This window comes from Carcharodon carcharias, chromosome 4 (genome assembly GCF_017639515.1).
Source record: "Carcharodon carcharias isolate sCarCar2 chromosome 4, sCarCar2.pri, whole genome shotgun sequence".
In the NCBI taxonomy this organism is placed as follows: Eukaryota; Metazoa; Chordata; class Chondrichthyes; order Lamniformes; family Lamnidae; genus Carcharodon; species Carcharodon carcharias.
The window spans coordinates 23,605,388-23,631,261 of NC_054470.1; the positions used below are offsets into that span (position 1 = coordinate 23,605,388).

Consider the following 25,874-nt stretch of genomic DNA (forward strand, 5'->3'; position numbering starts at 1 on the left):
CCAATTCCTCTGCACCACGGTCTGATTACTGACCATCTCAGCCTTCTCAACCCATGCCAGCTTAGTTTCACTGGGTGGCTTTCTCCTTCCACCTTCCAGAAACAGGACCTCACTCCTCCCTCACTGCCTCCAACGAAGACCTCCAGGTCAGCATTGGAGAATTGAAGGGCACCCTGCCTCAATGCAAGGACTCTGCCTTTCTTCCTTAATCCCTTTAGCTTCATTTTTTACTCAAACAGCAGCCACAATAATGGCTGCAGTGATGTCTTTAAATGGGGCTCACACTTCAACAGTCCTGCCCCCATTCCTACACCCATGGCTGCTAAATGACCACCCAACTGCAGACCCATTAGCCTTACATCAGTAGTAAGGAAAATGCTAGAATCTGTTATAAAGGATGTGATAAATGGACATTTGGATGATAATGATCTGATTGGGCACAGTCAACGTGGATTTATGAATAGGAAATCATCTTTGATGAACTTGTTGGAGTTTTTTGAGGATGATACTAACAGAATTGAAAAAGCGAAACAGTGAACATAGTATACTTGGCTTTTCGGAGGGCTTTTGATAAAGACCCCCACAGGAGGTTGATTAGCAAAATTAAAGCTCATGGGATAGGAGGTAATATACTTAGGGATTGGTTAACAGGCAGAAAACAGAGAGTAGGAATAAACAGGTCATTGTCGCCTTGGCAGGCTGTGACTAGTGGGATCAGAACTTGGGCCCCAGCTGTTTACAATATAAATCAATGATTTGGATGTGGGGACCAGATGTAATATTTCCAAGTTTGTGGATGACACAAAGCTAGGTGGGAATGTGTGTTGTGAGGAAGATGCAAAGCAGCTTCAAGAGGATTTCTGAGTGGGCAAGAACACAACAGATGGAAAATAATGTGCAAAAATGTGAAGTTATCCACTTTCCTTGGAGGAACAGATGTGCAGAGTATTTCTTAAATAGTAAGAAATTAGAAAGCGTAGATGTACAAAGAAACCTGAGCGCCCTCATCAATAAGTCACTGAAGCTAACATGCAGGTGCAGCAAACAATTAGGATGGCTATTGGTATGTTAGCCTTTATCGCAAGAGGATTTGAGTACAGGAATAGCAAAGTTTTGCTTCAATTTTAGAGAACCTTGGTGACTGCATTTAGAGCACTGTGTGCGGTTTTGGCCTACTTACCTTAGGAAGGGTATTATTGCCATAGAGGTTGTGCAACGAAGGTTCACCAGATTTGTTCCCAGGATGGCGGGACTGTCCTATGGAGAAAGATTGTGGAAACTGGGCCTGTAATCTCTAGACTTTTGAAGAATGAGACATGGGCCAGGATTTTGTGACCCCGTCGTGGGCAGGACCTGGCGCAGGCGAGACAGCACCCCAGCCAGAAATCCATTGACTTGCTCAGGGACCGGAAGATCCCAGTGGCGGGCGAGTGTGGAAAATCCCACCCCTGGGGGAAACCATTTAGGATCAAGAAGAGGAGAATTTTTTTACTCGTAGGGCTATGAATCTTTGGAATTCTCTACCCCAGAGGGCTGTGGAAGCTCAGTCATTGAGTACGTTTAAAGCAGAGATTGACAGATTCTAAATACCAATGACATGAAAGGATATGGGAATAGTGTTGGTAAAAGGCATTGATGTGGATGATCAGCCATGATCATACTGAAAGGTGGAGCAGACTCAATAGGCTGAATGGTCTACTCCTGCTCCTATGTTCCAAACCACCCTCCAACCAGTTAGCAGCCTGCCTTTACAAAGATTGCGGGCTGTGACTAAGTTCACCCACACTCCCACTCCCCACACTCTAATCCGGAGGTGGGGTGGGTGGTGGGTTTGGGGGCGGTGGTCGAGGCCTAGAAACGGTCCCAACAATGGTTTGGTGACCGCTGAAGGAAAATCTTGCCTTTGATCCATGAGTTGATGGTCGTGATGAGAAAACAGACCCTGTTTGTATTGACGCAAAGCCATGACAATCAAAGCACTAAGATTGCAATTACTATTCTTCCAAAGATGTCAACAGCAAAGTTTGAAATTGATAGCCAGAAAACAACCTTTTTAAAATAAATTCAGATGAATTTGATTTTGCTTAAGCTGACAGGCCCATCAAAATTCAAATTAACATTGATTTGTGGGGTTTGCCTCATTGTTGCTATTGATCTGGTTCTATAATCCTGTTCCTCAGGTGTAGACAAACAAACTGCTAATTATATAAAAATTATTTAATTGTGAAAGGATGTGCTATGAAAGAGCATTTGATTTTAGATTCTATCTTCACAAAATCAAAACCAAAACATGACCTGGATAAGATAGGCTCGAGCACATGCCTTCTTAAAATCATTAGCAGTCATAGCTCAGAAACAGTTCTCAAGTTGACTGAACTAAAATTCCAACAAACTAACAGGTGAAAACATAAATGATTTGTGGACAATTGAAAAATGTTTGTTGCTTTTCCATGTAGTTGTTTAGGGTGTCATCTATTTCCTGGTCGCAACTTTCTGCTTTCATATTCCTTTGCAATGTAATGCCTATCTTGGTAAGAGAGCAGCAAATGCATTTACCTGTGTGCTACCATTTTTAAAAAATGGACAGATATATCCAAACCCAAAATCATTTAACCCTGTTTAGGCAGCAATAGATCCACATGGGCATATTTGAAGTCTCTTATTGAATTTTCAGTTAGGCACAGAATTCATTTCAAATGTATGCCAGGAGTTCATCTGGCTCACTGACAATACAAATTCTATTTTTTTCCAGGCAAAGGACCTATTCGATGTACTTCCTGTTATTGGGGCTTCAGGATGGTTGGAAGTATCTGCAGTTCTCAGTGTTTTGCTGGGGAATACCTGCTATCAGAGGTAATAAACACAAATTGACTATTACAGAGAAACACAGAACATAGAGATGTTACAGCACAAAGGAGGCCATTTGGCCCATTGTGTCTGCACCGACTCTTCAAATGAACAACTTACTTATTGTCATTCTCCCACCTTCTCCCTGTAACCTTGTGCATTCCTCTTTTTTAGATGACTGTCTAATTCCCTTTTGAAAGCATCAATTGAACCTGCCTCCACCATTCCCTCAGGCAGTAAATTCCAAGTCTTAACCACTTGCCACATGAAAAAAAAAATCCTTGTGTCACTTTTGCTTATTTTGCCACTTATTTTAAATCTGTGCCCTTCCGTTCTCAATCCTTTAACAAGTGGAGACAATTTCTTGTTATCTACTCTGCCCAGACCCCTCATGATTTTGGATACCTCTATCAAACCTTCTCATCCTTCTTTTCTCCAGGGAAAACAGTTCCAACTTCTCCAATTTATCTTCATAACTGAAGTAACTAACTAATAACTAATAACATAACTAATATAGCTGTCTCACTCTATCTTTTCTGAACACAGTTTTAAAATATGGGCTTTGCCTTCTGTTTTAAACAAAGCTCCAAGTATGTAGTAAAATATATATGGTATTCAAACTGACACAGTGAAGAGTCAGGATCACAATTAGCAGTGGTATTAGGTTATTGTGCACCTAAATGGAGATTGTACCAAGAAATGAGCAAGGTGATATAAGTAATACTCCTGTTCAGGAATTGGTAAATGGATAAGGCAGAAAATTATAGATCAGTTAATCTTGTTTCAGGATTCATTAATCTGTCAGGTAAGTTAAATAGCCAGTCCCTTAAAAATTGTAAAAACTGCTTAACAGTGTCTGGGAGAGTTGAAAAAAAAATCTGTTCTAGCAGTTTCAATAACTGTTTGTTGACATAACCCTAATGCTATAATTATAGCATTATACATGTTTGACTGCTTTCCATAACCCATGATTATCACAATGGGGAACTTTAAAATCACAGTTTGATTGACAGCTCAAAGAGATTATTAAAGGATTAGAGGTTATTAAATGATTTAAATGGAATTAAGTACTTGAGGGGATTTAAATATATTGAATGGGCTTTCATGAATGAGTGTTTCTTTTTAACATAGTGAAGTGTGTAATAAATACTTAACTTTATTTTTTCATCTCAACATGGCTCCTGAGGTATGCCCATGGTGAACACTGGATGAGTTGGCATGAAGGGTGTAGGGACAAGGGTAGTTAGTAGCATGAGTTGGCACTAAGCTGGCTTTGGGACTATATATGACCATGGGGATGGGTGGGGGAGTCATGTGTTGGCATGAGTTGGCACTAATTTGGCATTCAGCCTATCAAAAGCCATGGAGGTGGGTAGGGGCTATGGGTTAGCATGGAGAGTGTGATAGTCCATTGGGGGCAGGCATGAGTTGGCATGTATGGACACGGGATGTGCGTTTGGGTTGAGGGGGTGTGAGCGTTGAAGACAAATGCATAAGGAAAGATTAAGCAGCCATCCTCGGCACTCAGCGGCCCCTGTGGCTGCCTCCAACTATGGTTAGGAGTGAAAGGCCCAACTCCATCCTGCACCTGCACCTCCAGAACGAACAGCCCACCATTTGGAGCACATTTTCCTGAGGTGAATGTGGCGAACCAGGAAATTTCCCGGCTCTGCGCACCTGCCTCGGAAGTGAAAATCCAGGCCATATTACTTACTAAGTTAGCCAAGGATTGAAGCTGCTACAGTGAAGTATGAAGTCCCTGAACTTTGCCACAAGATGATGAATCTTGTTCCTTGTCTAAGGAAACTTGATACTAATTATGGCACCTCCATTGTTGTTCTAGATGTGATCAGTTAACTTAGGACTGCACTTTGGAGACTCTTAATTGGATCTGACCCACATTTACTCAACAAGTCAATCTGATCATCTGTCTGTGTATTTGCCTGAAGAAGAATCTGTCGGGGTTGATTTCAGGCTTCCGGGGGAGTGGGGAGGTGTCCCTCGTTCAAAGGCACCCAGTGCCTGATTGAGGAACCCAGCATCAGGAACGCGGGTGTTTGTTTGAGAGCCACCCTTGCCCTTGCTGCTGACATCCCTCCATTCTCCCTCGTGACCCCTATCCATGACCCGCTTCCTACCATCACTCACTGTGGCCTGGGTTGCTCATCAATCCTGGGCCTCTAGAAGCAGCCACCGTCTCTCTGGTTGTGCTGCCAAGCAATGCACCTCTGCTGGCCCCTGACTGGCTGACAGCTCTCGGGAGTGGCATAATTTCCTCCCCTGGGATCCTTGATCCAGAGGAAGACTTGCCTCTGTCTAGTTAAGTGCCTGAGTGGCTGTCTATGTGGCAGGCCCTCCTAAAAGGAAGCTCTTGCCGGCTCTCCAGCTTGTGGGTGAGACTCTTGTCACCTCCATTATATATTGCCCCACAAGTGAGCAAAAGGTGGAATCTATGCATTGCCCCTAAGCTGCATTATGGTTCCAATTGATATAGACCAAAATGGAACCAATATATTTCTGCAAACATTTTATTCATCAGTCATTGGCACAATAATAATTCCTTGAAATCAAAATTGTCATTCCTTCTTCAAATAATCTAAAACATTTCAGCTAGGGATGGTTTCTCTGATATTTCCTAATAAACAATCACTTTCCAGATATGATGTCTAAATTAAACTAGTACTGGATATTGAAAACTGGCACTGACATTAGCACTTCTTCATGGACTGGATTTTTTCCAGGGTGGGGGTCAGCAGGAGTAGTTGGGAAGCTGACTGCCACCCGCAATCGGGGCCGGACCGTGATTTCACGCTGGTGGGTCAATTAAGGCCCGCCAGTGTGAAACACATGTTTTAGCGCTCAGAATTGCCTGTGGTGGGGGGTGGGGACGAGGGCAAGAGCGCAAGTTCGCACATGCGTGCAGGAAGAGCTGCACAGGGCTGCCTCTGGGAGATGAAGAATTTTGACAACTAAAAATAAAGATTTTTGAAATGTTAAAAAACATGTCCCCTCATGTGAGTCTGTCACATGAGCAGCGGCATGTTAGAAATTAGGATGAAATTTAAAAAAATATTTTTTTTAATGACGGATCGAAACCTTATCCTGCCCGTTGATGAGGTGTCACAAAAAAATCTAAAGGCCTTTTAGCCTGCCCGCCAACCGTAAGGTTGGACGGGAAGCAAAAAATGTAAATCAATTACAGTGCTAATGGCCTTTTAATTGTCTGCGGGTGTGTTAGCGACTCCCGTGCGCGCCAGCTGATTGAAATATCGCGTGAATGCACAATGACATTGGGATGCTCGCCTGATGTCATCGCCCGTCATTTTACGCTAGAGCGGATTGGGCACGCGCCTGCCAGCTCGGTAAAAAACTCCTGCCCCATATTATTCTGTAGCTCCTCAGTCACTTTTCCATACTCTGGGTAATTAAAAGAAAGATTTCTGTAACGATTTTCTTCTAACCTAATGATACCCCATGCTCTATGTCACTCTGCTGGTATTCATTTATTGTCTTTTAGTAATGTTTCAAAACCAGACATAAATCATTTGTCTTATCTATTTATTTTAATTGCAACTATGCCCGTGAATTCTTGAAATACAGACATATTTTGAAAGCTGAGTTTCCTTCGTAATTTTCTGATGTTGTTCCATCCAGTTTAGAGTTTTGTTTGAGTTTGTACAGTGCCACAGCACATGTTACAGTTCACAACATCATCGGATTAAATTATAAGTAGGCATTATTGCTGATTTTATCACTTTTATTTGGTACAGATTCATCAATATAAACCGTTACATTAACAAATGATTGCCTTTAAAAGTTTGGCCCTATTGTCTGATTCGGCTATTTCAACACTTGGGCATATTTGTAAATAATTGCCCATATTTTGCAGTCATTGGTGTAACAACAGTGCTGAAATGTCATTTACAAACTTGAATTTTTAAGAAAAATTTTAAAAAGCTATGGGGTTTTGTCATTAAATGGAGAAATTTGACATTCCACAATTTGAAATTAGTTTTTGAGGGCCAGCGAGGTAGTTCAGCAGTAATTATGATTTTTTTACAGTATATCTTTAAAAACCCAGGCACGCTTTATTCAACAAGGCATAACTATTTCGAGGGTTTTTACAGCGAGAATAGTAGCATAAAAAACAGATGTTTACATCAAGTCATTGATGTCTAATTGATTTCTATCTGTGAGGACTTCAACCTTGCATTATGTTGCCGACAGCGACTTCTGGGCCAGAATTTTCATGTCGGCGTGTGAGGATGGGCCCCGCACGCTGATGCGTTAAATGACTAACGGTGACATCAGGTGAGTGTCCCGATGTCACCACGTGCCATCGCAATATTTTGGTGGGCGGGTGCGCAATGTTCTCCGATGCACGCCCGCCATTAATTAACAGGCCACTTAAGGCCCTTGAGCCAGTAACTGACACTGATTTTTCAGGGCCCGTGTGATCTTCAGGTCATTGCATGGGCATAACGGGCAGGTGGGTAGACACATTTGTATAAACCTCATCCATGGGCAGGATATGAGGGGCGAGTGGGGTCGCAAGTGTTATTTGTCAGGCATTTAATGCTTAAACTTATGCTACTTGCCTGTGTGAGCAGGAATACTTCAAAACTGTTCACAGCTGTTTGGACAGGAGTAACATGCTCCAGTTCAGAACTCTGGAGTAAGCATCATTTTTGGGGCCTTGCTGGTTTCAGGAAGCCTTCCCTTACCCTGGGAATGGGAGTTGTGCTGTCCACTGGAGGCACCTCCTCTGAAGAGGAAGGGAGAGCCAGAAGAGGGAGGAGGCCACAAGTCCACATTCAGCCTCCAGGGGAGCCACCTTTGGGAGGACACACGCAGGCACAAGGGGTGCAGGGCCAACAGAAAGTCCAAGGTGGAAGGGGCTGCAGAAGGCGCCACTATCCTGCTGCCAGAATTTACAGGCGGTGAAGCAACTACCTCAATATGTCTGAGGTGCAGTGCCGAAGGAGGCTCCGTCTCTCAAGGGAGACAGTCACCTCCATTTGTCAGATGATAGGCCCTGGGTTCTGCATCAACTATGTGAGTGGGCACCCAATGCCAGTGGCAATGAAGGCCACGGCTGCCCTCAACTTCTATGCCTCTGGCTCTTTCCAGGGCTCGGTGGGTGATCTTTGCGGTGTCTCCCAATCAATTGTCCACACTTGTGTCAAGCAGGTTACAGACGCTCTGTTCAGACAGGCATTGACCTTCATTCACTATGACTGGGACGAGGCCAGCCAGACACAGCGAGCCAGAGGCTGCACGGACATTGCTGGCTTCCCCCACATCCAGGGTGCTATAGATTGTACACATGTGGCCATCAAGGTGCCAGCAGGTGAGCCCGGTGCCTTCATCAAAAGGAAGGGCTTCCACTCCATGAACGTGCAGATAGTGTGTGATCACAAGATGCAGATTCTACAAGTCTGTGCAAGGTACCCAGGCAGCTCCACGATGCCTACATCCTCAGACACTCCCAGGTGTCGGGGCTCTTCAGTGCTGCAGCCCTGCTTGATGGATGGCTGCTGGGTGACAAGGGCTATCCTCTTAGAAGGTAGCTCATGACGCCTCTCCGTCATCCAAGAACAGAAGTTGAGCAGCGGTACAATAGGAGCCAGGGCACCACAAGGGCTGTGGTGGAGAGAGCCATCGGTCTTCTCAAGGTGTGCTTTCGATGCCTGGACCGTTCGGGGGCACACTCCAGTACCCCCCGGATTGTGTGTCACTGATAGTGGTTGCAAGCTGCGCTCTCCACAATCTGGTGCTGGAAATGGGTGATGCAGTGAAGGAAGAAGATCTGGAAGAAGCAGATGCTCCGGCTGCACACAATGAGTCCAGTAGTGAGTCCGAGGATGAGCACATACAGGAGAATGCTGAGAGGGTGGACGCTGACCTGGGCAACCTCCAGAGAAGCAAAGACATCCGGGAGGCTTTAATCCAAAGAACCTTCAGCTAGCCCACCACATTTGGACCTCCAACACATGCCAGGGCTGCAGGCTTCAGACTCAATACCTGAGAGCAACATCTGCCTGGTTAGGAACATTAACTATGTGCCTTATCAATAAAACTCAAAGACAAGCAACTCCCTCATAACATCCTGCGTTCCCGTCCACCTGCAGAAGTAAGGAATCACCCTGAGCCATGCTCACATATAAACATTTAACAAATTAACAAGATAAAGCAGAAAGGAAACTGAATGCAAAGATGTTCAGCATCACACCAACTTGTCATCAACTAATAGGGCAACGTAAAACCACCAGTGAGAAGCCTGTGGTGTGCCTAAGGTGCCTTAAGTTTACATTTTCGGGTGCTACATTTAGGTGCTCCCCTCTTGCTGGCACTGGGATTGGAGACAGCCTGCTCACTCTGCTGTCCTGTTGGCCTTGATGACCTTGGCAGGCGTCCTCTGGCCCGTGGAGCCTTTGATGGGCCTGACTGGGAGGGAACGGCCAGTTCCACGGCTGGCATCTCCCCAGTCGCCGCAGCCTCATCAGATCCCACGGTCACTGGCAGAAAAGCTGCTACCCTCATCCAGGGTGCCCTGAAAGGAGCCCGCAGAGACGACAGGCAGCTCCTGCGCCAAGGTGAAGGTGCTTCGGACATCCCTGCTCACCACTGATGGATGAACACCTAGCTGGGAGATTTGGTTCCCAATCCATCTCCCACACTGGCACTGACCAGTTGAGGTCAATGTCGCTGTGAGGGCTTGCAATGCAGCCCCAGGAGGCCCCGATTGTTCTCCTGGATGAGCCTATCCATGAGAGTCGCCATTCTCTCCATGAAGGAGGCATGGCGCTCAGCCATGAGGGTCATTGCATTGGTGATGCTCTGTGTGGACTCCTTCAGCACGGAGACCCAATGCCACACATCGCCTCATGTATCTCTGCTGGGTCCTCCTGCAGATCCTGCTGGACTTCCAGCATCTGCTGCCTCACAGATGACTCCAGAGGCCCATCATCAGCCACGAACTGAGCATGTTCCTGGTCCCCAGCAGTACTCCGACTGCCGGCGCCATGAGCATTCTCTGTCTCTGCCCGCACCTCAAGCGAGTGTGAAGTGCCCTCACCACTGTGCCCCGGGACACTAGCCGATGATCTAATTCCCACCAAGGTGCTAGTATCTGCACTGGTGCCTGCCTGGCAGAGATGGTGTGATGCTGGTGATTCTAATTGTTCTGGGTCCTCAGGGGTGAGAGGTGACCCCTCTGCTTCCTCCTCCTGGCTCTGCTCCGGTGATGCTGAAAGGCCGTTTGATTAATTCAAGTGGAGACAATGTCAATGTGCATCCCTGTCCCCCCGATCAGTATGTGCTCATCCTTCCATGATCAAATGACAACCCACGTTGGAAGCTTCAATCACTGAACATTCAACAATGGGATGGCTGCTGGGACATACATGGTGACCTCAGTGCACAGCAATCTTATCTCCTCATGGCACCCCAGCCTCATCGCCACCAGTGGACCTGGGCGCATGGCACCTCTCCAGCTCCATCACTTCCTGCTCGTATCTGGCGATTATGGCCAACTGGGCCTGGCCTCCTCCAGTCCGCATCCGCTCGGCGGTGTTGTGTGTGGTCTTCTCCTGAAAATCCTGTACCTGGATTCCCATCACATCCCTGCCACCCCCACCTCAGTGAGACATTGCAGGGCTCCAGTGAATCGACTCTGCAGCTGCTGCACACTGACACCAAGAAGCCAGGGCCGACCCCCCTTGCCCACACGCTGCCTCCATCATATTTGCCACCACACGGTCTAACCTTGCAAAGCAAGGACATACAAGCATGTGGAACGTCAAGGACAGCAGATGGATGGGTGCCCCGCCACCTGGAAGTTCCCATCCCAGCATGTCAGCAGTCTGACTTTGATATGTTTTTGCAGTTTCAGCCCTGCGCTTAGGTACAGAACCTGAGGTTGCCCCCAAAACAGTACATTGCTGTGGGTGCAGAACCCATCTCAGCACAACCCTCTCAGGGTGAACTAGGCATGGGCAATATCTGCTGGCCCACCCAGCGAGGGACACGCCGTTAATGATTCAATGCTGTAACTGCACTCAGAGTTGGGGTGGGTGGGGAGGGGCAGGGGGGGGAGGTGAGTGGGGAGAAAGTCTACCTGTTGAGTTACGTGACCAATGCCAACATGATACCCTTCACAGTGCAAGAGATTGTTGAAGCGCTTGCGGCACTGGATCCAGGTGTGCCGCACCACGTCGCGGGGGTTCACCACCTCCGCCACCTCCTCCCAGGCACGTTTGGTCATGTGGAGGGGCCTCCTCCTCTCGTCCCTAGGAACGAGGATTGCCCCCCCATGCTGCCACTTACTCCAGGAGGGCAGCTAGGCACTCGCTGGAAAAGCGAGGGGCACAGTGCGCCACTGCCCCACCCTCCTGCCTGGCCTGCTCACCAGCAGCTCTGTGGGGAGCCCTTCTGTTGGCCATGATAAACAGCCTTTGCAAGGCTGTCTGCGTGCTATTTGAACAGGCTGCGGGTCGCCATTGGACCTGGCAGTTATTGCACTCCCACCACCGCCCACCTACACCTACTATCCTCAGGAGCCGCATTCCACGCTGGGCGGGCCTTATCACGGGCAGCAGTCAGCTCCGTACCCGTTCCCGAATGGCTCTCCCGACAGGGAGAAAAGCTTCCCCCTGGATTTCCTACATTTAACTGTGCGTGCGCAGCCATCAAAAATAATGAGAGTGAACACTAACAGTTTTACTGTCATTACAACCCTAAAATCTGGGCCAATACGTAAGTTCTTCAAGCTTGAATGATTTAACAAATAACATTGTACACAACAAAGATCCACGAGGCTGATTTCAACCCGTGACTCCAGTTTGTCAGAGACCACTTCAGTGTAGTCTTAGAAGATCTTATGATTAAAGCAACCAACTTTCAGTGGAATGAATATCACTGGAAGGGATCATAAAAATCAAGGCCGTTGATAATACACTATCACAAGATGCAACAGAAAAAGGACATGAAAAATATGATCTTGAGATTATAAAGCCAAAATCTATTTTATCAGCAAAATGTAATACTTCTGGGTCTAAACCAGTATAGAAGTCCAACTCTACAGTTATCCATGCAAGCTCTGGAAAGTATTAGTTTGAATATGAATATCTGCTTGTTGAAGCCCTTGATTCTAACCTTCACCTTTAATACATGGAGGGAAGAAAGATGAGAAGAAACATCCACATGTTAAACACACCTTGATCTGAATAATCCTCAATATTCATTGGTAAGAAGTGATTTAGAGAAGGATACAATAAAAGCATACCTTGGAAGACAGTATGAAATGTTGTCTCCCTAAGAAAAATATTGAAGGAAGGGTAGATCTTTATACTAACCTGATGCTAAAATTAGTCCAACACTGGTTCAGAACTAATCTAAACTTGCCTTTTCATTCTTCAACTTGATTTGCTTAATGTTATTTTCATTGTTATTGTTTTAATGGAAACTAATTAGAATTTATAAACAGTATTGATCCGATAATTAATCTTTTAAAACAATCTCTATTTACCAAAACACTGAAGCAGTGCATAGGCAGAAATTTTGCAGTTTGTTTACATTATAACTAATTGACATGCATTATTCTTAATGTCTTTTTTTTTCCTAATGCTTCTTATTAGGACCCAGAGATAACGTGTGACAAATGCCACGACACTTGCCTGGAGTGTAAAGGACCAGGACTATACAACTGCACAAATTGTCATCTAGGCTTCCTGCTAAATCTCGATGATGGCAATTGTTTAAACTGTTGCAGATCCGCTCTGCCAGATGTTGAAGACTGCTGTGATTGTGAGATGAGATTTGGTAAGACTGTTAGCGTATTTAAATCTTTATTGCTTGCCAAAATTCATCTATGGGTACAACTGCTTATCAGCTAAAGTAAAAGTTATTTCTGATTGAGCCAATTAACATGCCCATTGAAAATTAAGAAGCGTGTTGATTCCTAACGGTAGCTTTTGAGTATTTTATAACTTTTTTATATAACCAGGAAATTTGCAAGGAGTCCTAGTGAATGTTTTTGACTGGATTCTATCATTGTGTTGGCAGAAGGGCTTGGTAGTGTTTTAAGTCCTGATATTGACAGAAGCAGGCTGCAGAGGCGAGGGAGAAGGGAAGGGTGAAATGCCAATTGGAAAACCCAAAAGTCTAGGTTTCCCCACATGCTGTGGAGTTTTGACTCCATCACATGGATATTTACCTTACCATGATTTCCACCCTGAAGTCAATCTCATTGATAGGTTTGGTTTCTGGTTGGGTGGGGAGAACTCTGGAGCAAGCTGCAGCCCCAAGCAGGGAGCCTGCAGCTGCTACTGGGGAGTGTGGTGGGAAGGGTTCAATCCCTGAACTCGGGGTGGGAGAGGGTAGTTAAGTGTGAAGGGGTCAGATCAAAGACAAGAGGGTAAACTTGGAGGGCCTGCTCTTGAACTTATGCTCCTCCTGGCCCACAGTTAGTGTTATAAAGATACTTATCCTCTCCCTCAAAGCTGTCCTGGACTCCCTTTAGCTGCTAAATTTCCGAGGCCTGAGAAACATGGCTGGCCAGGGTTATTTCTGTAAAACTAATTAAATATGAGGCTGCAAGCTTCATTATTTAAAGGGCCAGCTCAGCTCCTGGACACTGGTTAGCTGCCCCCCTCATTTTACCTGGAAGTATGGATTGAGAATTTTAAAGTTTTAACTTCTCACCTGACCCTAACCCTCACATTTTTGGAGGTGAAAATTCACCCCTTAGTTTCTTCATGAACATGCCTGCTTAGGATTTGACCTCAGCTCCCTCAAATACTATCCTTATGTGAGTCATATCTTCAGGTTCTATGTCTATGAGGGGATGGAGGATCAAAAGGGCCAATAGAACTCTTCATTCTATTGCGTATTGTCTATCTGTTCTTAAATAGATGTGCCAGAAAAGTAATAGAAGGGACAAGATCGACCATACAGGAAAAGACATGTAAAAAAGGCTCAAAAATCCAAAGAAGTAGGAAGATTTGGCACTCCATCAAACATTCTCTTATTTGTGGTTAATGCAATACAGTTTTTGAGCACCACGGATTAACTCAAGTTAGCAAGGTCATTAAAATGTCCATGAAATAATATGTCTCACAAATATTATTCTGAAAAAAACAGAACATGGATTTATTGGGATAAATTCAAAATCTGAAGGAAAAATATAAACTCTGCCAGCTTGGCAAGAATAGTCAGTTAGTTAAAATGGTGACCAGGTACTATTTGCTTCATGCCAGAGACGTCATGACCACCACCGTTTTAACTGCTAGGCCTGAATTTTTCCCTCATCGGGCGGGCTTGGCAGGAGCAGGTAGGGGCAGTCGCGGAGCTGACCGCCACCTGCAATCGGCTCCGCACCACCATTTTATGCGGGCAGACAAATTAAGGCATGCGTGTAAAAGAGCACCTCGATCTCCCTGAGGCACGGAGCTGCCTCAGGGAGATTGAAACACTATTGAAATAAATAAATGGAAAAAAAATTAATTAAACATGTCCCCACATGTGACTGTGTCACATGAGATGAGACATGTTTTTATATTTCAGATAAATGTTTTATTTGATTCATAAAAGCTTTAGGAAACCTCATCCCGCTCATGGATAAGGTTTTCTAAAAAATGTAAAGGCCCGTCTGCCCACCTACCATAAGGTTGGATGGGCAGCACAAAGTTTATCTTAATTACTTCCTTAATGGCTTTAATAAGCCTTTTAAATATCGGCAGACGCGCAGCTGACTCCTGCGCGGGCGCGCCGAACGAAATACCATGAGACAGCGCAACAGTGCCGGGAAGCACATCTGATATCATTGTGCATCATTTTATGCACCAGTGTGTCAGGCCCACCCCCACATACCCACTGAAAAATCCTGGCCCTAGTGTTTCAAATAATCATTTAGTAATACAGAACTTGAGTATTGCTGAATTAAGGCATTTTGTCAAAGCTTTTCATCTTGTACTCATCAGGACAACTGCAAGAACACCAATGTCAGGGGAAGCAATGACTTTATACTGTACGAGAAGAGAGTGCTGATTGGGGTCCTCTTGCCAACCAATCAGCACTCACTTCCCATATAGTATAAAGTTGTTGCTTCCCCTGACATTAGTATTCTTGCAATTGTCCTGATGAGTGCAAGACAAAAAGCTTCAACAAAATGCCTTTTTCAGCAATACTCATGCTATTGTATCGGAGGTTTGAGGTCATCCACTGCAGGTAGGCAGGGGACTCATTAATATTTAAAAGCAAAGCCTGATAACATTATTTGGACCCCAAAGTGATTTTAACCCTAGGTTGTGTGTATTGCCCTTTGTACAGGACCCACCATAAGAAACTTGGTAACAATTAGGAATTTAAATTTTTAATTTTTCTTTGCGCGCCAGAAGACCTTAGGGCGGAATTTTCTGAGCCTGCTGGCGGCAGTCGTGATAGGTGGTGTGCGTGGAAAATATGGCGCGGCCTGCCTCACGACGGTGTGAAGGAAGGTCGCCATCGTCCGCTCAGACCGCTGATTGGCGGGCCGCGGTTTCAGCCGTCGGTCGGCGGGGAGTTAATTGTAATACATCAGCAAATAATTAAAAGGCTGTCCCGCCAGGATCTTGGAACCTCACCGTATCGTCCATCCACATCAGCGGGAAAGCACGCTGTCGTGTTTCACAACAGCACGCAGGCGATGTGCACTTGGTGCCTTCACTTCGGGGGAACTGAGGTGAGTGAGCAACAGCGTTCTCCACAGCTCGCCCGTTGTTTACAGGGCTCAGGGACGACGGGGTCGGGGGGGTGGGGGGCAGGGGCAACTGATGCCTGGTCCCAGAGGCCACTTGCTGAGGGGGATGGGGAGGTGTTCAGCGACAAGTGCTGTCCAGCCTCAGAGGCGACCATTGTCGGTGGGGGTGGGGGGGCAAGTGCTGCCCTGGTGCTGCATCCCAGGCACGAGCAATTGAGGTTGGGGGGGGCAGGGTAAGCGAAGGAAGTGGCCATGCATTAGGGACACCTGTGTAAACTGACCACACCGCTGCAATTCAGACAGGTCAACCCCACTGGGGTTGGGCTCCTAACCTGCCCACCTATGCAAGCAACGCAGAGCACCAAAGAGCCACCCAGTACTCCATACCTTACCCCGCCCCTGCTCCCCCACCCCTCCCGGCACAGACTTTGAGTCCGCCACCACTTTATTGGACCGCGGAGCAGTTGGATTGCACACCTTGTATAATCTGCTCGCGAGCTGTGGCCATGTAGCAGTCACTGCCGGAGACCCTCACAGCCCCTTGCAATCTCAGCATCCTGGTCTGGACCAGTGTCCCCCATGTCACAGGCTGACAGGGCAGCCAGGCAGCGCACTCATCTCTGGCCATCCGAGGGGTGACCAGCACTCTCCGGGAAGCATTAAGGGGCAGTCACAGGGCTAGGAAAGGTGCTAAGTACATTCATAATAACCACCTCTCTCTCTCTCTTTCATGCTGCAGGAGGACCACATCAGGATCATGGATCCTGGTAACCTAGCTGTATGCCTGATGGCCGACAGAGACTGTAGTAGATGGAGGAGGGAGCGACTGAGGATCCTGGCTGCACAAAGGAAGGGGCAGCTGGGGCTCCAGCACATGCTGCCCAGGAGTGACAGAGGGCCATGGCTGGTCGGTGCCAAGTGACACCCAGGGTCTATAGACACTGCCTGCCATTACTACAGATGACTGACAGCCAGTGTCGCAGACAACTGTGCATGTCTAGGGACCTGGTGGCTCACATCTGCCACTTACTGCAGGTCTTGGTGCCAAGGGGACATGGAGGGCATCCGCTGCCAGTGGCTGTGAAAATGACTGCTGCACTGAAATGGCTCCTTTCAGGGCTCCACAGGTGACCTCTGTGGGATCTCACAATCCACCACCTACAAATGCATCCATGAGGTCACAGATGCCATCTTCTCCATGGCACAACTTTGTACGTTTCGCCCGGAACTGGGACAGCCAGGATGCAAGGGCCATTGGATTCGCCCTGATCTCGGGATTCCCACAGTTGCAGGGTGCGATTGACTGCACTCATGTGGCGCTCAGGTCTCTGTTGCTACACTCGATGGACTCGCTCAACCAAAAGGGCTTCCACTCACTGAATGTGCAGCTGGTATGCAACCACCAGAAATGCATCCTGCTGGTGTGTGCATGGTTTCCAGGGATTGTGTACAATGCCTACATCCTCAGTTGGTCACAGATCTCTGGAGCCTTCCAGGGTCCACAGGAGCTACAGGGTTGGCTCCTTGGAGACAAGGGCTACCCGCAGAGTACTTGGCTAATGATACCCGTGTAGCAGCCTCAGACTGCAGCAGAGCGACGCTATAATGAGGCTCATGCTGCAGCTCACAACTTGGTGGAGCAGACCATCAGGATGCTGAAGATGAGGTTCTGGTGCCTGGACCGGTCTGGTGGAGCCCTGCAATACAGTCCACAGAGGGTATCACGCATCGTCATCGCTTGCTGTGCCCTTTACAACCTGGCGCTGCAACAGGGAGAGGAGCTGGCTGAGGAGGAGATGAAGGAGCTGCACATCTCCTCTGATGAAGAGGACATCGACGGGAATGAGGGTAAGGGGGTCCTCGGTGGTGACGATGATGGGGATGAGGCTCTTGCACTGGTCAGACGAGGCAGGTGCACTCGGGAGGCCCTCATAGCTGCCAGATTTGTGGAGGATGATGATGACATGCAGTGAGGTGTCCCCATAGATCCTCACATCGCAGTTGTGAACGTTTGACTCCAGCCAGGCTTATGGCAGCACCAATACCCTCTGTGAGAATTCTACTGTCATGGAGATGCAGTGGCAGCCCAAATAGTCGCTCGTTCAATGGAGGATGATGACAGTTCATAGATCTTCACATAGCCTCTGAGAATGTTGGCTCCTGTCTGGCCGAGGGCAACTTGCTTCTGCTCCATGATCAGGGCCATCTCTGAGGCGCAACTATGAAACGTTAGACGCATCTGGTGCTGTGTCTGCCTTCAGCACCTCAGCCCTTCAGGAGCTGGTGCACAGCATCACTATTCGCAGATGCTGGTATGATGGGGGCCAGCCCCACCTTAAAGGTGCTGAGAGCACACAGAGAGAATGAGGGAACTCTGTGGTGCCTGCCCACTACATTCTGGCAGCAATGACCAGCACCGCTGAGGTGCAGGCATCAGTAATGTGAGTGTGAGGCCGGACCATCACTGTGGTCTGAAGACTGCACAGAGCACAGGGAAGAGGCCCTGGACTGAGACACCTGCCATTATCTTTTGCAGAAAGGTTTCACATCTGAGTGACAAGAACACTGCTTATCAGAACATAGGGAGGGAGACTTTCTCAGGAGTTTTTGACAATAGTGAACAGTATGTACAAGTGACCAACACCCATGGCCAGGCTGTGCAACTACTTTCACTAAACCTTCCTAACCCTGCCTCTATGTCTTGGTGCTCCCTAGACATACAGTAGAGATGGAGGCATCCTCCTGACTGCGATGCCCTGTCTGTGATGACTTTGGCAGGCGTCCTCTGGAGGGCTGAGACTTGTTGGGCCCCAGACTGATTTTGGGGTCCTGCTGTGCGGCAGTGGCACCCTCCTTGGCCTGTGAAGCTGGAGCTGCGGAGGTCACAAGAAGAGGGGATTCGGATGGGCCAGTCACTCCCAGAATCTCCTGGGTGGAAGGCCCCGGGGTCTACACCTGCTGATCCTCCTCCCTATGGGTGCCCGAGGGCCCCCTGGCTGACTCCAGGAGCAGAAGGGATAGCTGGAGTGAGATCGAGCTGCCCGGCACCCCTCTCACATACACACTGTTGGAGGCCAACTATGGCATCAATGATAGAGTTAAACCCACGCAGCAGTGCAGGAGCGACATCCTGGACCAAGGTCTCCATGGCGGCTGCCATCCTAGCAGTGTTGACTTTGGTGCATTCCAATGCCAGTGCTATCACCTCAGAGTGAAGATGGACAGACTCCTCCATCCTGCCTTGCAAGCTGAGGAGTGCAGTGGACATCCTTCGCTGATGTTCCCGAGCTTGCCTTTGCAGCACCAGCAACTGTGAGATGACCGAGTCCAGAGACTCATCATCTGACTTGGGCTCAGCCACGTTCTGGCCTCCAGCAGTCCTCCAAGTGCCGGGGTGCTGGAAAATACTTGGATCAGAATGTGTGATGTGCTCACCAGATTGTGATCCCGAGGCTACTCTAAAGCTGAGTCCCACCGTGGTGTGTGTCTCTGCGCTGGTGGAGGGTGTGGGTGAGCGCTGCGACAGGACTTCAGGGAGGGTACCTTCAGATTCCTCTTCAGGGGTTTCTTCGGAGTTTGATTGGAGGCCCTGGGTCATGGACTCTGTTGGCTGTTTGGTAGATGTGCCTGCGAAAGCAAGGAGAGATAATTAGTGCATGGCAGTGGCCTGTGAAAGAGGACACATCACTCACGGCATGGTTGTCTGATGGATGTTGCACTGCTGGATCCTCACTTGGTAGAGCAGCACCAACCTCACCGTCAACACAGGAACGGTCCCGGTCATCGCCAGCCAGCTGGATGGCTCTGTTTTCGAATTCTGTCAGAACTTTGAACTCCGGCATCCCTCCACCTGTGTGCGACCTTTCCCTCCTGTTGTGTGCCAGTTTGTCCTGCAAGGATAGAGATAGGGAGAGTGTATCAGGATGCCTGCCAGGCTAGATGATAAGTTTACCTGGCCTGTGTGGGTGGTGAGTGGTTCCATGGATGGAATGAGGACAATGATAGTGAGTGTGAGAGAGTGAATGGTGATGTCCTTGCACTGGCAGTGAGTGAGGGCCCTGCGGATGTGTGATGGGTTTGAGAGTGAGAGAGCTGGGAGTGATGAAAAGAGTGACTTACCCTGGTGGAACAGAGGAGATTATTCATCCTTTTGCGGCACTGGGTGGCTGTCCTCCTCTGCAGGGTATTTGTGTTGACCACCACTGCCATCGCCTCCCTAGCTGGGCTGGTGAATTTGCTGTCCATCTTGTGGCCAGAGCAGGGGTAGGGCACATCCTGGCGAGCCTCCATGGCATCCAATAGTTGCTCAAGGGATCCATTATTAAAGGGGGGTGGGGGGGGGGGGGGTTGGTGTTGGGGGCTGCAGTCTTTTTTCCTCTGCTGGCCATGTCTCCAAGGCAGCGGTGGTGAGCTGGTGATAATGAGCGCTTTGCTGGCAGCTGCCTTTTAAATCTGGCAGCCGGTGTGGTGCAACAGGGAGTGAAGGCGGGTGGGCGAATGAAAACCCAGTCGCCACGGAAATGGCGTGTTTCACAGGAATGAATAAATAATGAGGTGGGCTCGGAATGATACAGTGTGAAAACCCGTCATTTTCATTGGCAGGTAGGACTCTATATTTTACTCGCCCGCTACCGCACTTAGTGCAATTCTGGGAAAATTCCGCCCTTAGTCCTACAAAGAAACCTTGTCCCTGGCAGCATTCCATGGATAATACAATATTTCCACAAATAACCTAAAGGACCTATTTAATTTTAGCCAAGTTTTACAACAATTTTTCTCATTGAAGACTGGATCTTTGATAAATTGAGCATTCTGATACATATATATATATGTATATATATAGTAGCTGTATCTATTCGCAACAAATTATCAGCTGATGACTTCAAAACACTGTAGTAAACCCTAACCATAATTCATCGATTTATTTTATCTTCACTGCTGAGTTTTTCAGTTTTATTTTCAAAATAATTCAGCTCCAGTCAGTAATTTTTATGCAGTTTTTTTAATGAGCACCAATTTAATCAATTTGTATTTGTTATGCCAAGAAGACTACTCAACGTGACATGTGGAAATCTTACCTCTATTTTCCTTTTTAAAAAATGCAGATGAATGTGTTTTAAGAAAAGCAGTTGTTGTTCCGGATGAAGAAGGAGCAAGCAAACCTGCCTTATTTGTCACTGCCTCGGTGGTACTTATTTTGGGTATTGGTATTGGTGTATTCCTTCTGCTGAAGACCTGTTCAAAATCAAAACCTACTAGCAGAGCAGGATATGAGAAACTGTCCAATCAAGCCAAATCCATCCCAGTTTATAATGCAAGCAGAGGCAGTGTTAGTTTTCAAGAAGTTCAAACAACTGACTACATAGATCGCCAGGAAGGAATATATGATGTAGAGGATGATGACGATGATATTGTCTACATGGGCCAGGATGGTACTGTTTACCGGAAATTTAAGTATGGACTGTTAGATGATGATGAGGATGATGAACTAGAGTATGATGATGAAAGCTACTCTTTCAGATAAAAAATAAATAAATTAGCCTTAATTTGTGGTTTTTTAATGAAATTCTGTACTTACTCCATGCACTTAATACACCATCAATTGAGGATACTGAAAAACTAAGCTTTCTGTGATCAGTGCCTGACTATTTTCTTTTTCATACAGTGTATTGGGGAGTGTGTAATTGAAGTTTGTGAGCCCTATCTTGAACAAGTAAATTTCACAAAATGTTCACCTAATCACATTACTAATAAGTGTTGTGCATCTCTACATGTTAACCCTAATCATTCAAGAAAAAAGTTAAAAGCTTAACATTCTGAAAAGATTGGATTTCATACGTTAAGAGGAATAACTACTATATGAATTGTTCAAATCACACTCTTAAAAATATTATTACAAGATTTTCTTCTTTGTAAATAGTGGTCAAGTTCCTCTTTTATGTTTTAAAACTCCTGTTAAATTGCTGGAGCTCTATAAATAGCTGTGTCACTGTCCTGTGTCACTGCCATGATTTGTGGCTTAAGAGTTATTAGCTGTATAAATTACTGCTAAGGTTCCTGAAAAAAAATGTTCTGCAATAGCTTTTATTTTCAAATGTATATCAGCCACACAGATTTTTAATTTCTATAGAAATGATACAGATCAGAACAAAATAAAACAGGTCATATCGCAATAGAATTTCAATTGTTTGGACACAGTGAAGCAGGAAGTTGTCCATAACTCTGAAATGGCTGAAATTGAAAGATATCAGTGACAACTGACAGTGTACGTACGTAAATGTTTTTTTAAGAAGAAATGTGCTTTCAGATGCAGTAAATGTAAAACCTTTTGAAAGACACGTTATAGTATACCATAGCAAATACTAAACGTACTATATAAGATTATGAGGAGTCAAAAAAACACAATCCTCGTGACAATGCGATATTTGTCACATTGAAATGTTGGCAACTGTGGATCAGAACTACACACAGTTAGCCTAAGAAATGCTATAGCAAACATTTTTAAGTGTAAAAATTCTATTCTCATCAATTGATAAAGTTCAAACATTGTTTAACTAACAGAAATAAAACAGTAAAAAAAAACCTCTGTCAGCAACTTGATCTCACAAAACTGTCAAAATAGCCTTTATGAAATTGACTGGGTTTGCCAGGAAGTGTGTGTATATGTGGTACCAGCACTTTTAGCCCTTAGAGAATTGGTGATATAATCCATTCTCTTTGTCTGGAATTCTTGTTCAGTAAGATTAGGGTTAAATGTAAATGTGTTTGTATTTTTGTTTGCTTAAAGATAAAATATTTGAGATGACAAGCTCAGTTTGAAAGTAGAATGTTTAGTTTCAGTTAAGAATTAATGACAATTAGTGCTGCTACGTTGAGCCATAAGTAAATAAAGTACATTTGACTGGGATCTGCTGTTTTGTTTTTGTGAGTAACAGAAGTTTTATGATATTGTTGTTTAATTTCTATTTTGCATCATGTCAAAAGCACAAAAGCGTGGTCACATGTTGTTAGCATTCTGCCCATATTCATAGATCATTTAAAATGTTGTTTGTAGTGTCCCTGAAGCTAAAATGGCTGACTACTTGATTTCTGATGAGTAGGAAGAAAGAATTCATGATTCTCAATGCTGACTCCAATAGTTAATCATGAAGTAACATTATTGGTGGTAATGGACCCATGACTCATCACGTTCCTTCAGCTGCAGGAAAATGTGTTGGGTCAAACAACCTATCACAGGTAGAAGATGAAAGAAATAGTTATAAATGGTACAGATAGTATCTGTTTTGCCAGATGTTAATGACTTTTATGATTATGGTTCTTAATTCTTTAGGGTAGCAGCACCAATATCTCAGTAAAAGTTTGGGGAGAAGCAGGAAAGGCAAGCAGTTGCTATCTAAACTTATATTTTGGAATTAACAAAGTCAATGATATGTTGCATTATAATAGTTAAGGTCTACAGTATCTATGCAGTATCCATCAATCAGGTTTCCTCTGAATGTCTAACCAGACATTAATGTCTGTTCAAAAAGATCTTGCCTTCTCAATAGCTTCCAATACAGATGCCTAAGAAATACTTCATGTTTGAGATGTACTATAAGGAGATAACAATAGTATAGAAATATCAATTATGGCAATTTGAAGAATATTATAATTTGGCATAGAATAAATTCTATTAAGGAATGAAAATGCTAAAAAAGTTGTTTTTCACAATTCTAAGAAGATTAATATATATTTAAACTTATCAAAGATGGTAGGAATGTAGAGAACTGCAGTTTGTAAAAACAGTTTGTTTCTAATGGTAGCAACTGATTCTGTTAGCAGAAGGCTGGAGCCAGGGATGGTCTGTATAAAGGAAGATAACTGAAACTTATAAAATGGACCTACTACGTACAAAACAAAAGCAGAAAAGAAAATTATCAAGCTCAATTTTCATTTAAAAATATACCTTAGTTTTGTATTGAGTTAAAGTATGCACATATCTGGACCTGGCTCAGCTGATGATAAACTTTAATAGAGAAACACTTAAAAGAGAAAAATCATCTGTTGAGCAATGGTCTGTGCTCTGATCATATCGAAAGCTGCCAATATCTTACTATGCAAGTCTTTGAATAGCAATATAAATGTACCAATTTAGAATAGTTTAATATGACCTAATGAAGTTATATTTACTTATTCGATTTATTTGGTTGGTTTACTGTAATGCAACAATTTGGCTATCATACATGTACAATGAACTTTTATGAAACCTAAATATAGCTAATTTGTATCTCACACACAAAGATCAGTATACATATTTACTGCCACAACAGATAATGAACAACAGTAATTCTCATTTTTCAAAATAATACCTGGAGATTTTTGTGCATTAATGTAATTCTAACTTGATATTGAAGTGTTTTTTGCATTTTGATTAAATCAGCAGATTACACATTTCTGGCATTCTGATAAAGATAGGATGGAATGATTTCTGACCATTGGATTTGATTGCTGTAGCTTATTGATGCGATGATGACAATATATTTATGTTCTTTGTGGAGACTGAATAAAATGTTATTTGTACAAAATGACTGCAAGTTCTGATCATTTAAATGGCATTTAAATCTGTTTTTTTTTTCCCCAAATGTAATTCTACCCAAATCAAAGACCCACGCTTCTGGTGAACCTTCTATTGACAGGGAATGCTGTTCAAATCATATTAAGCAAGTTTTGCTTTATCAAAGACAGGATGAGTCAACCGTGACTGTTTTTCACCAGATATCCCAATTCTAAATAGCGTTATTTTTACTGTTATTCTTTCCTATTGTTACGCTGATATATGCTTATATGATAAATAAATGCTGGTTTATGCTTATATCCTTTTGAGCACAAGTAAAGGGAATAAGGGGAATGTGACATAAGCAAAACATTATATGTGCTGGAAAATCTCTGTGAAGAGTCAAATACAGTTAAACCATCCAAAACTATGGAGAAACAGGGAAGGCGTGGACCAGTCGTGAAACATGTCAATGTGGATAACGCAGACGTCTGATTTAATGGCAGGGCTTCATTTGAATATTTTTTCTCCTTTTCGTTGAAAGGCTGGTTGGCTGTCAAGAAGAAGGTTTGCACTCGGGGGGTGGGGGTGTGGGGAGGGGACGGTTTGCGGGAAGGAAAGATTGTGGGGGAGGACGGGGAGGGGATTGGAGTTTGTGAGGCTTTGGATTGCAAGGCGGGAGGCCAGTGATGGGGAGGGGAGCAAGTTTGCTTGAGAGGCAGGGAGGGTCCGGGGGTATCACTCTAGCTCCTCCAAGCCCATACACGCTGCTGAAAAGACATTAGGGCGGGATTGTGAGTTCGCCATGTGGGCGTGGTCAGCGGGCCTGGGAGCGGCCGGGAAACACACCGCCACCCGCGATCGGCCCCCCCCACCCCGACTGCTATTTCACGCTGGCTGGCCAACTAACGGGCCAGCCAATATGAAAGGCGCGCTGAAATGCTCAGCGCTGCCAGGGTGGGGGCAGAAGGAGGGTTAGCGCTGAAGTCAGCGCGGGAGCAGGGTGCGCTGAATGAAAGTTCCCTGAAGGCAGAGAGCTGCGTTAGGGAGTTGAAGAATCTAAAAGCCATAAATAAACACTTTAAAATGCCAAAAAAAAAAACATCCACGCATCAGAATGAGTCACCTAAACATATGAATGCTGAAAATTCTGTCCAAACATTTTTATCTTTCTCTTAATTAATCTTGGAAACCTTGGATGAGGTTTCCTCAAAAAGGCAAAGGCCACTTGCCGATTTGTCCACCTGCCAATTGTAACGTTGGACAGGCAATGAAAAATCCCCAGTAATTGCAAAGATAATGGCCTTAATAGGCATCTCAATTGTCGGCGGGTGCGCTGCCAACTCTCGTGCACGCCCGCCGACTGAATTATTATGCAAGTGCACAATGACATCAGGATGCTCGGCGACATTATCACGCCCGATTTTGCACTCGAGCGTGGTGGGCGCAGCCCAAACATCAAATGAAAATTCTGTCCTTAACCTCTGGATCCAATCGTTTTCACCTTCCATCAGCTGCTGGGAATCCCAAGCTATGAAAAAACCTGGTCAGCAGCTGTTAGATGTCTACAGCCACGTTAACATCATTAAGTAACTGAGCCACTCCTTGTGAGCGGGTTAGTTGCTCATTCCCCCAATCTGCTTCCACTAAAACAAGAAGTTGGCATGTTTGAGGATGGTTTGGTTGCGTTTCAGATTTTTTACATTTTAAACAACCTCTATCATCACTCTCCCAGTTCATCTACCACTAAAACCC

At 45.4% G+C, this 25,874-nt stretch overlaps 1 protein-coding gene across 1 annotated transcript in view; it reads left to right on the forward strand.

Moving 5' to 3' along the window:
- Positions 1 to 24,135, forward strand: part of pcsk5b (proprotein convertase subtilisin/kexin type 5b) — a 458,035-nt gene extending 433,900 nt beyond the window's left edge. Inside the window, exons 35-37 of the mRNA XM_041185989.1 lie at positions 2,753 to 2,853; positions 12,486 to 12,669; positions 20,692 to 24,135. Coding sequence (XP_041041923.1) covers positions 2,753 to 2,853; positions 12,486 to 12,669; positions 20,692 to 21,110 — 704 coding nt within the window. The 3' untranslated portion in view covers positions 21,111 to 24,135. The remainder of the gene's footprint in view (positions 1 to 2,752; positions 2,854 to 12,485; positions 12,670 to 20,691) is intronic.
- Positions 24,136 to 25,874: the final 1,739 nt, after the last annotated feature.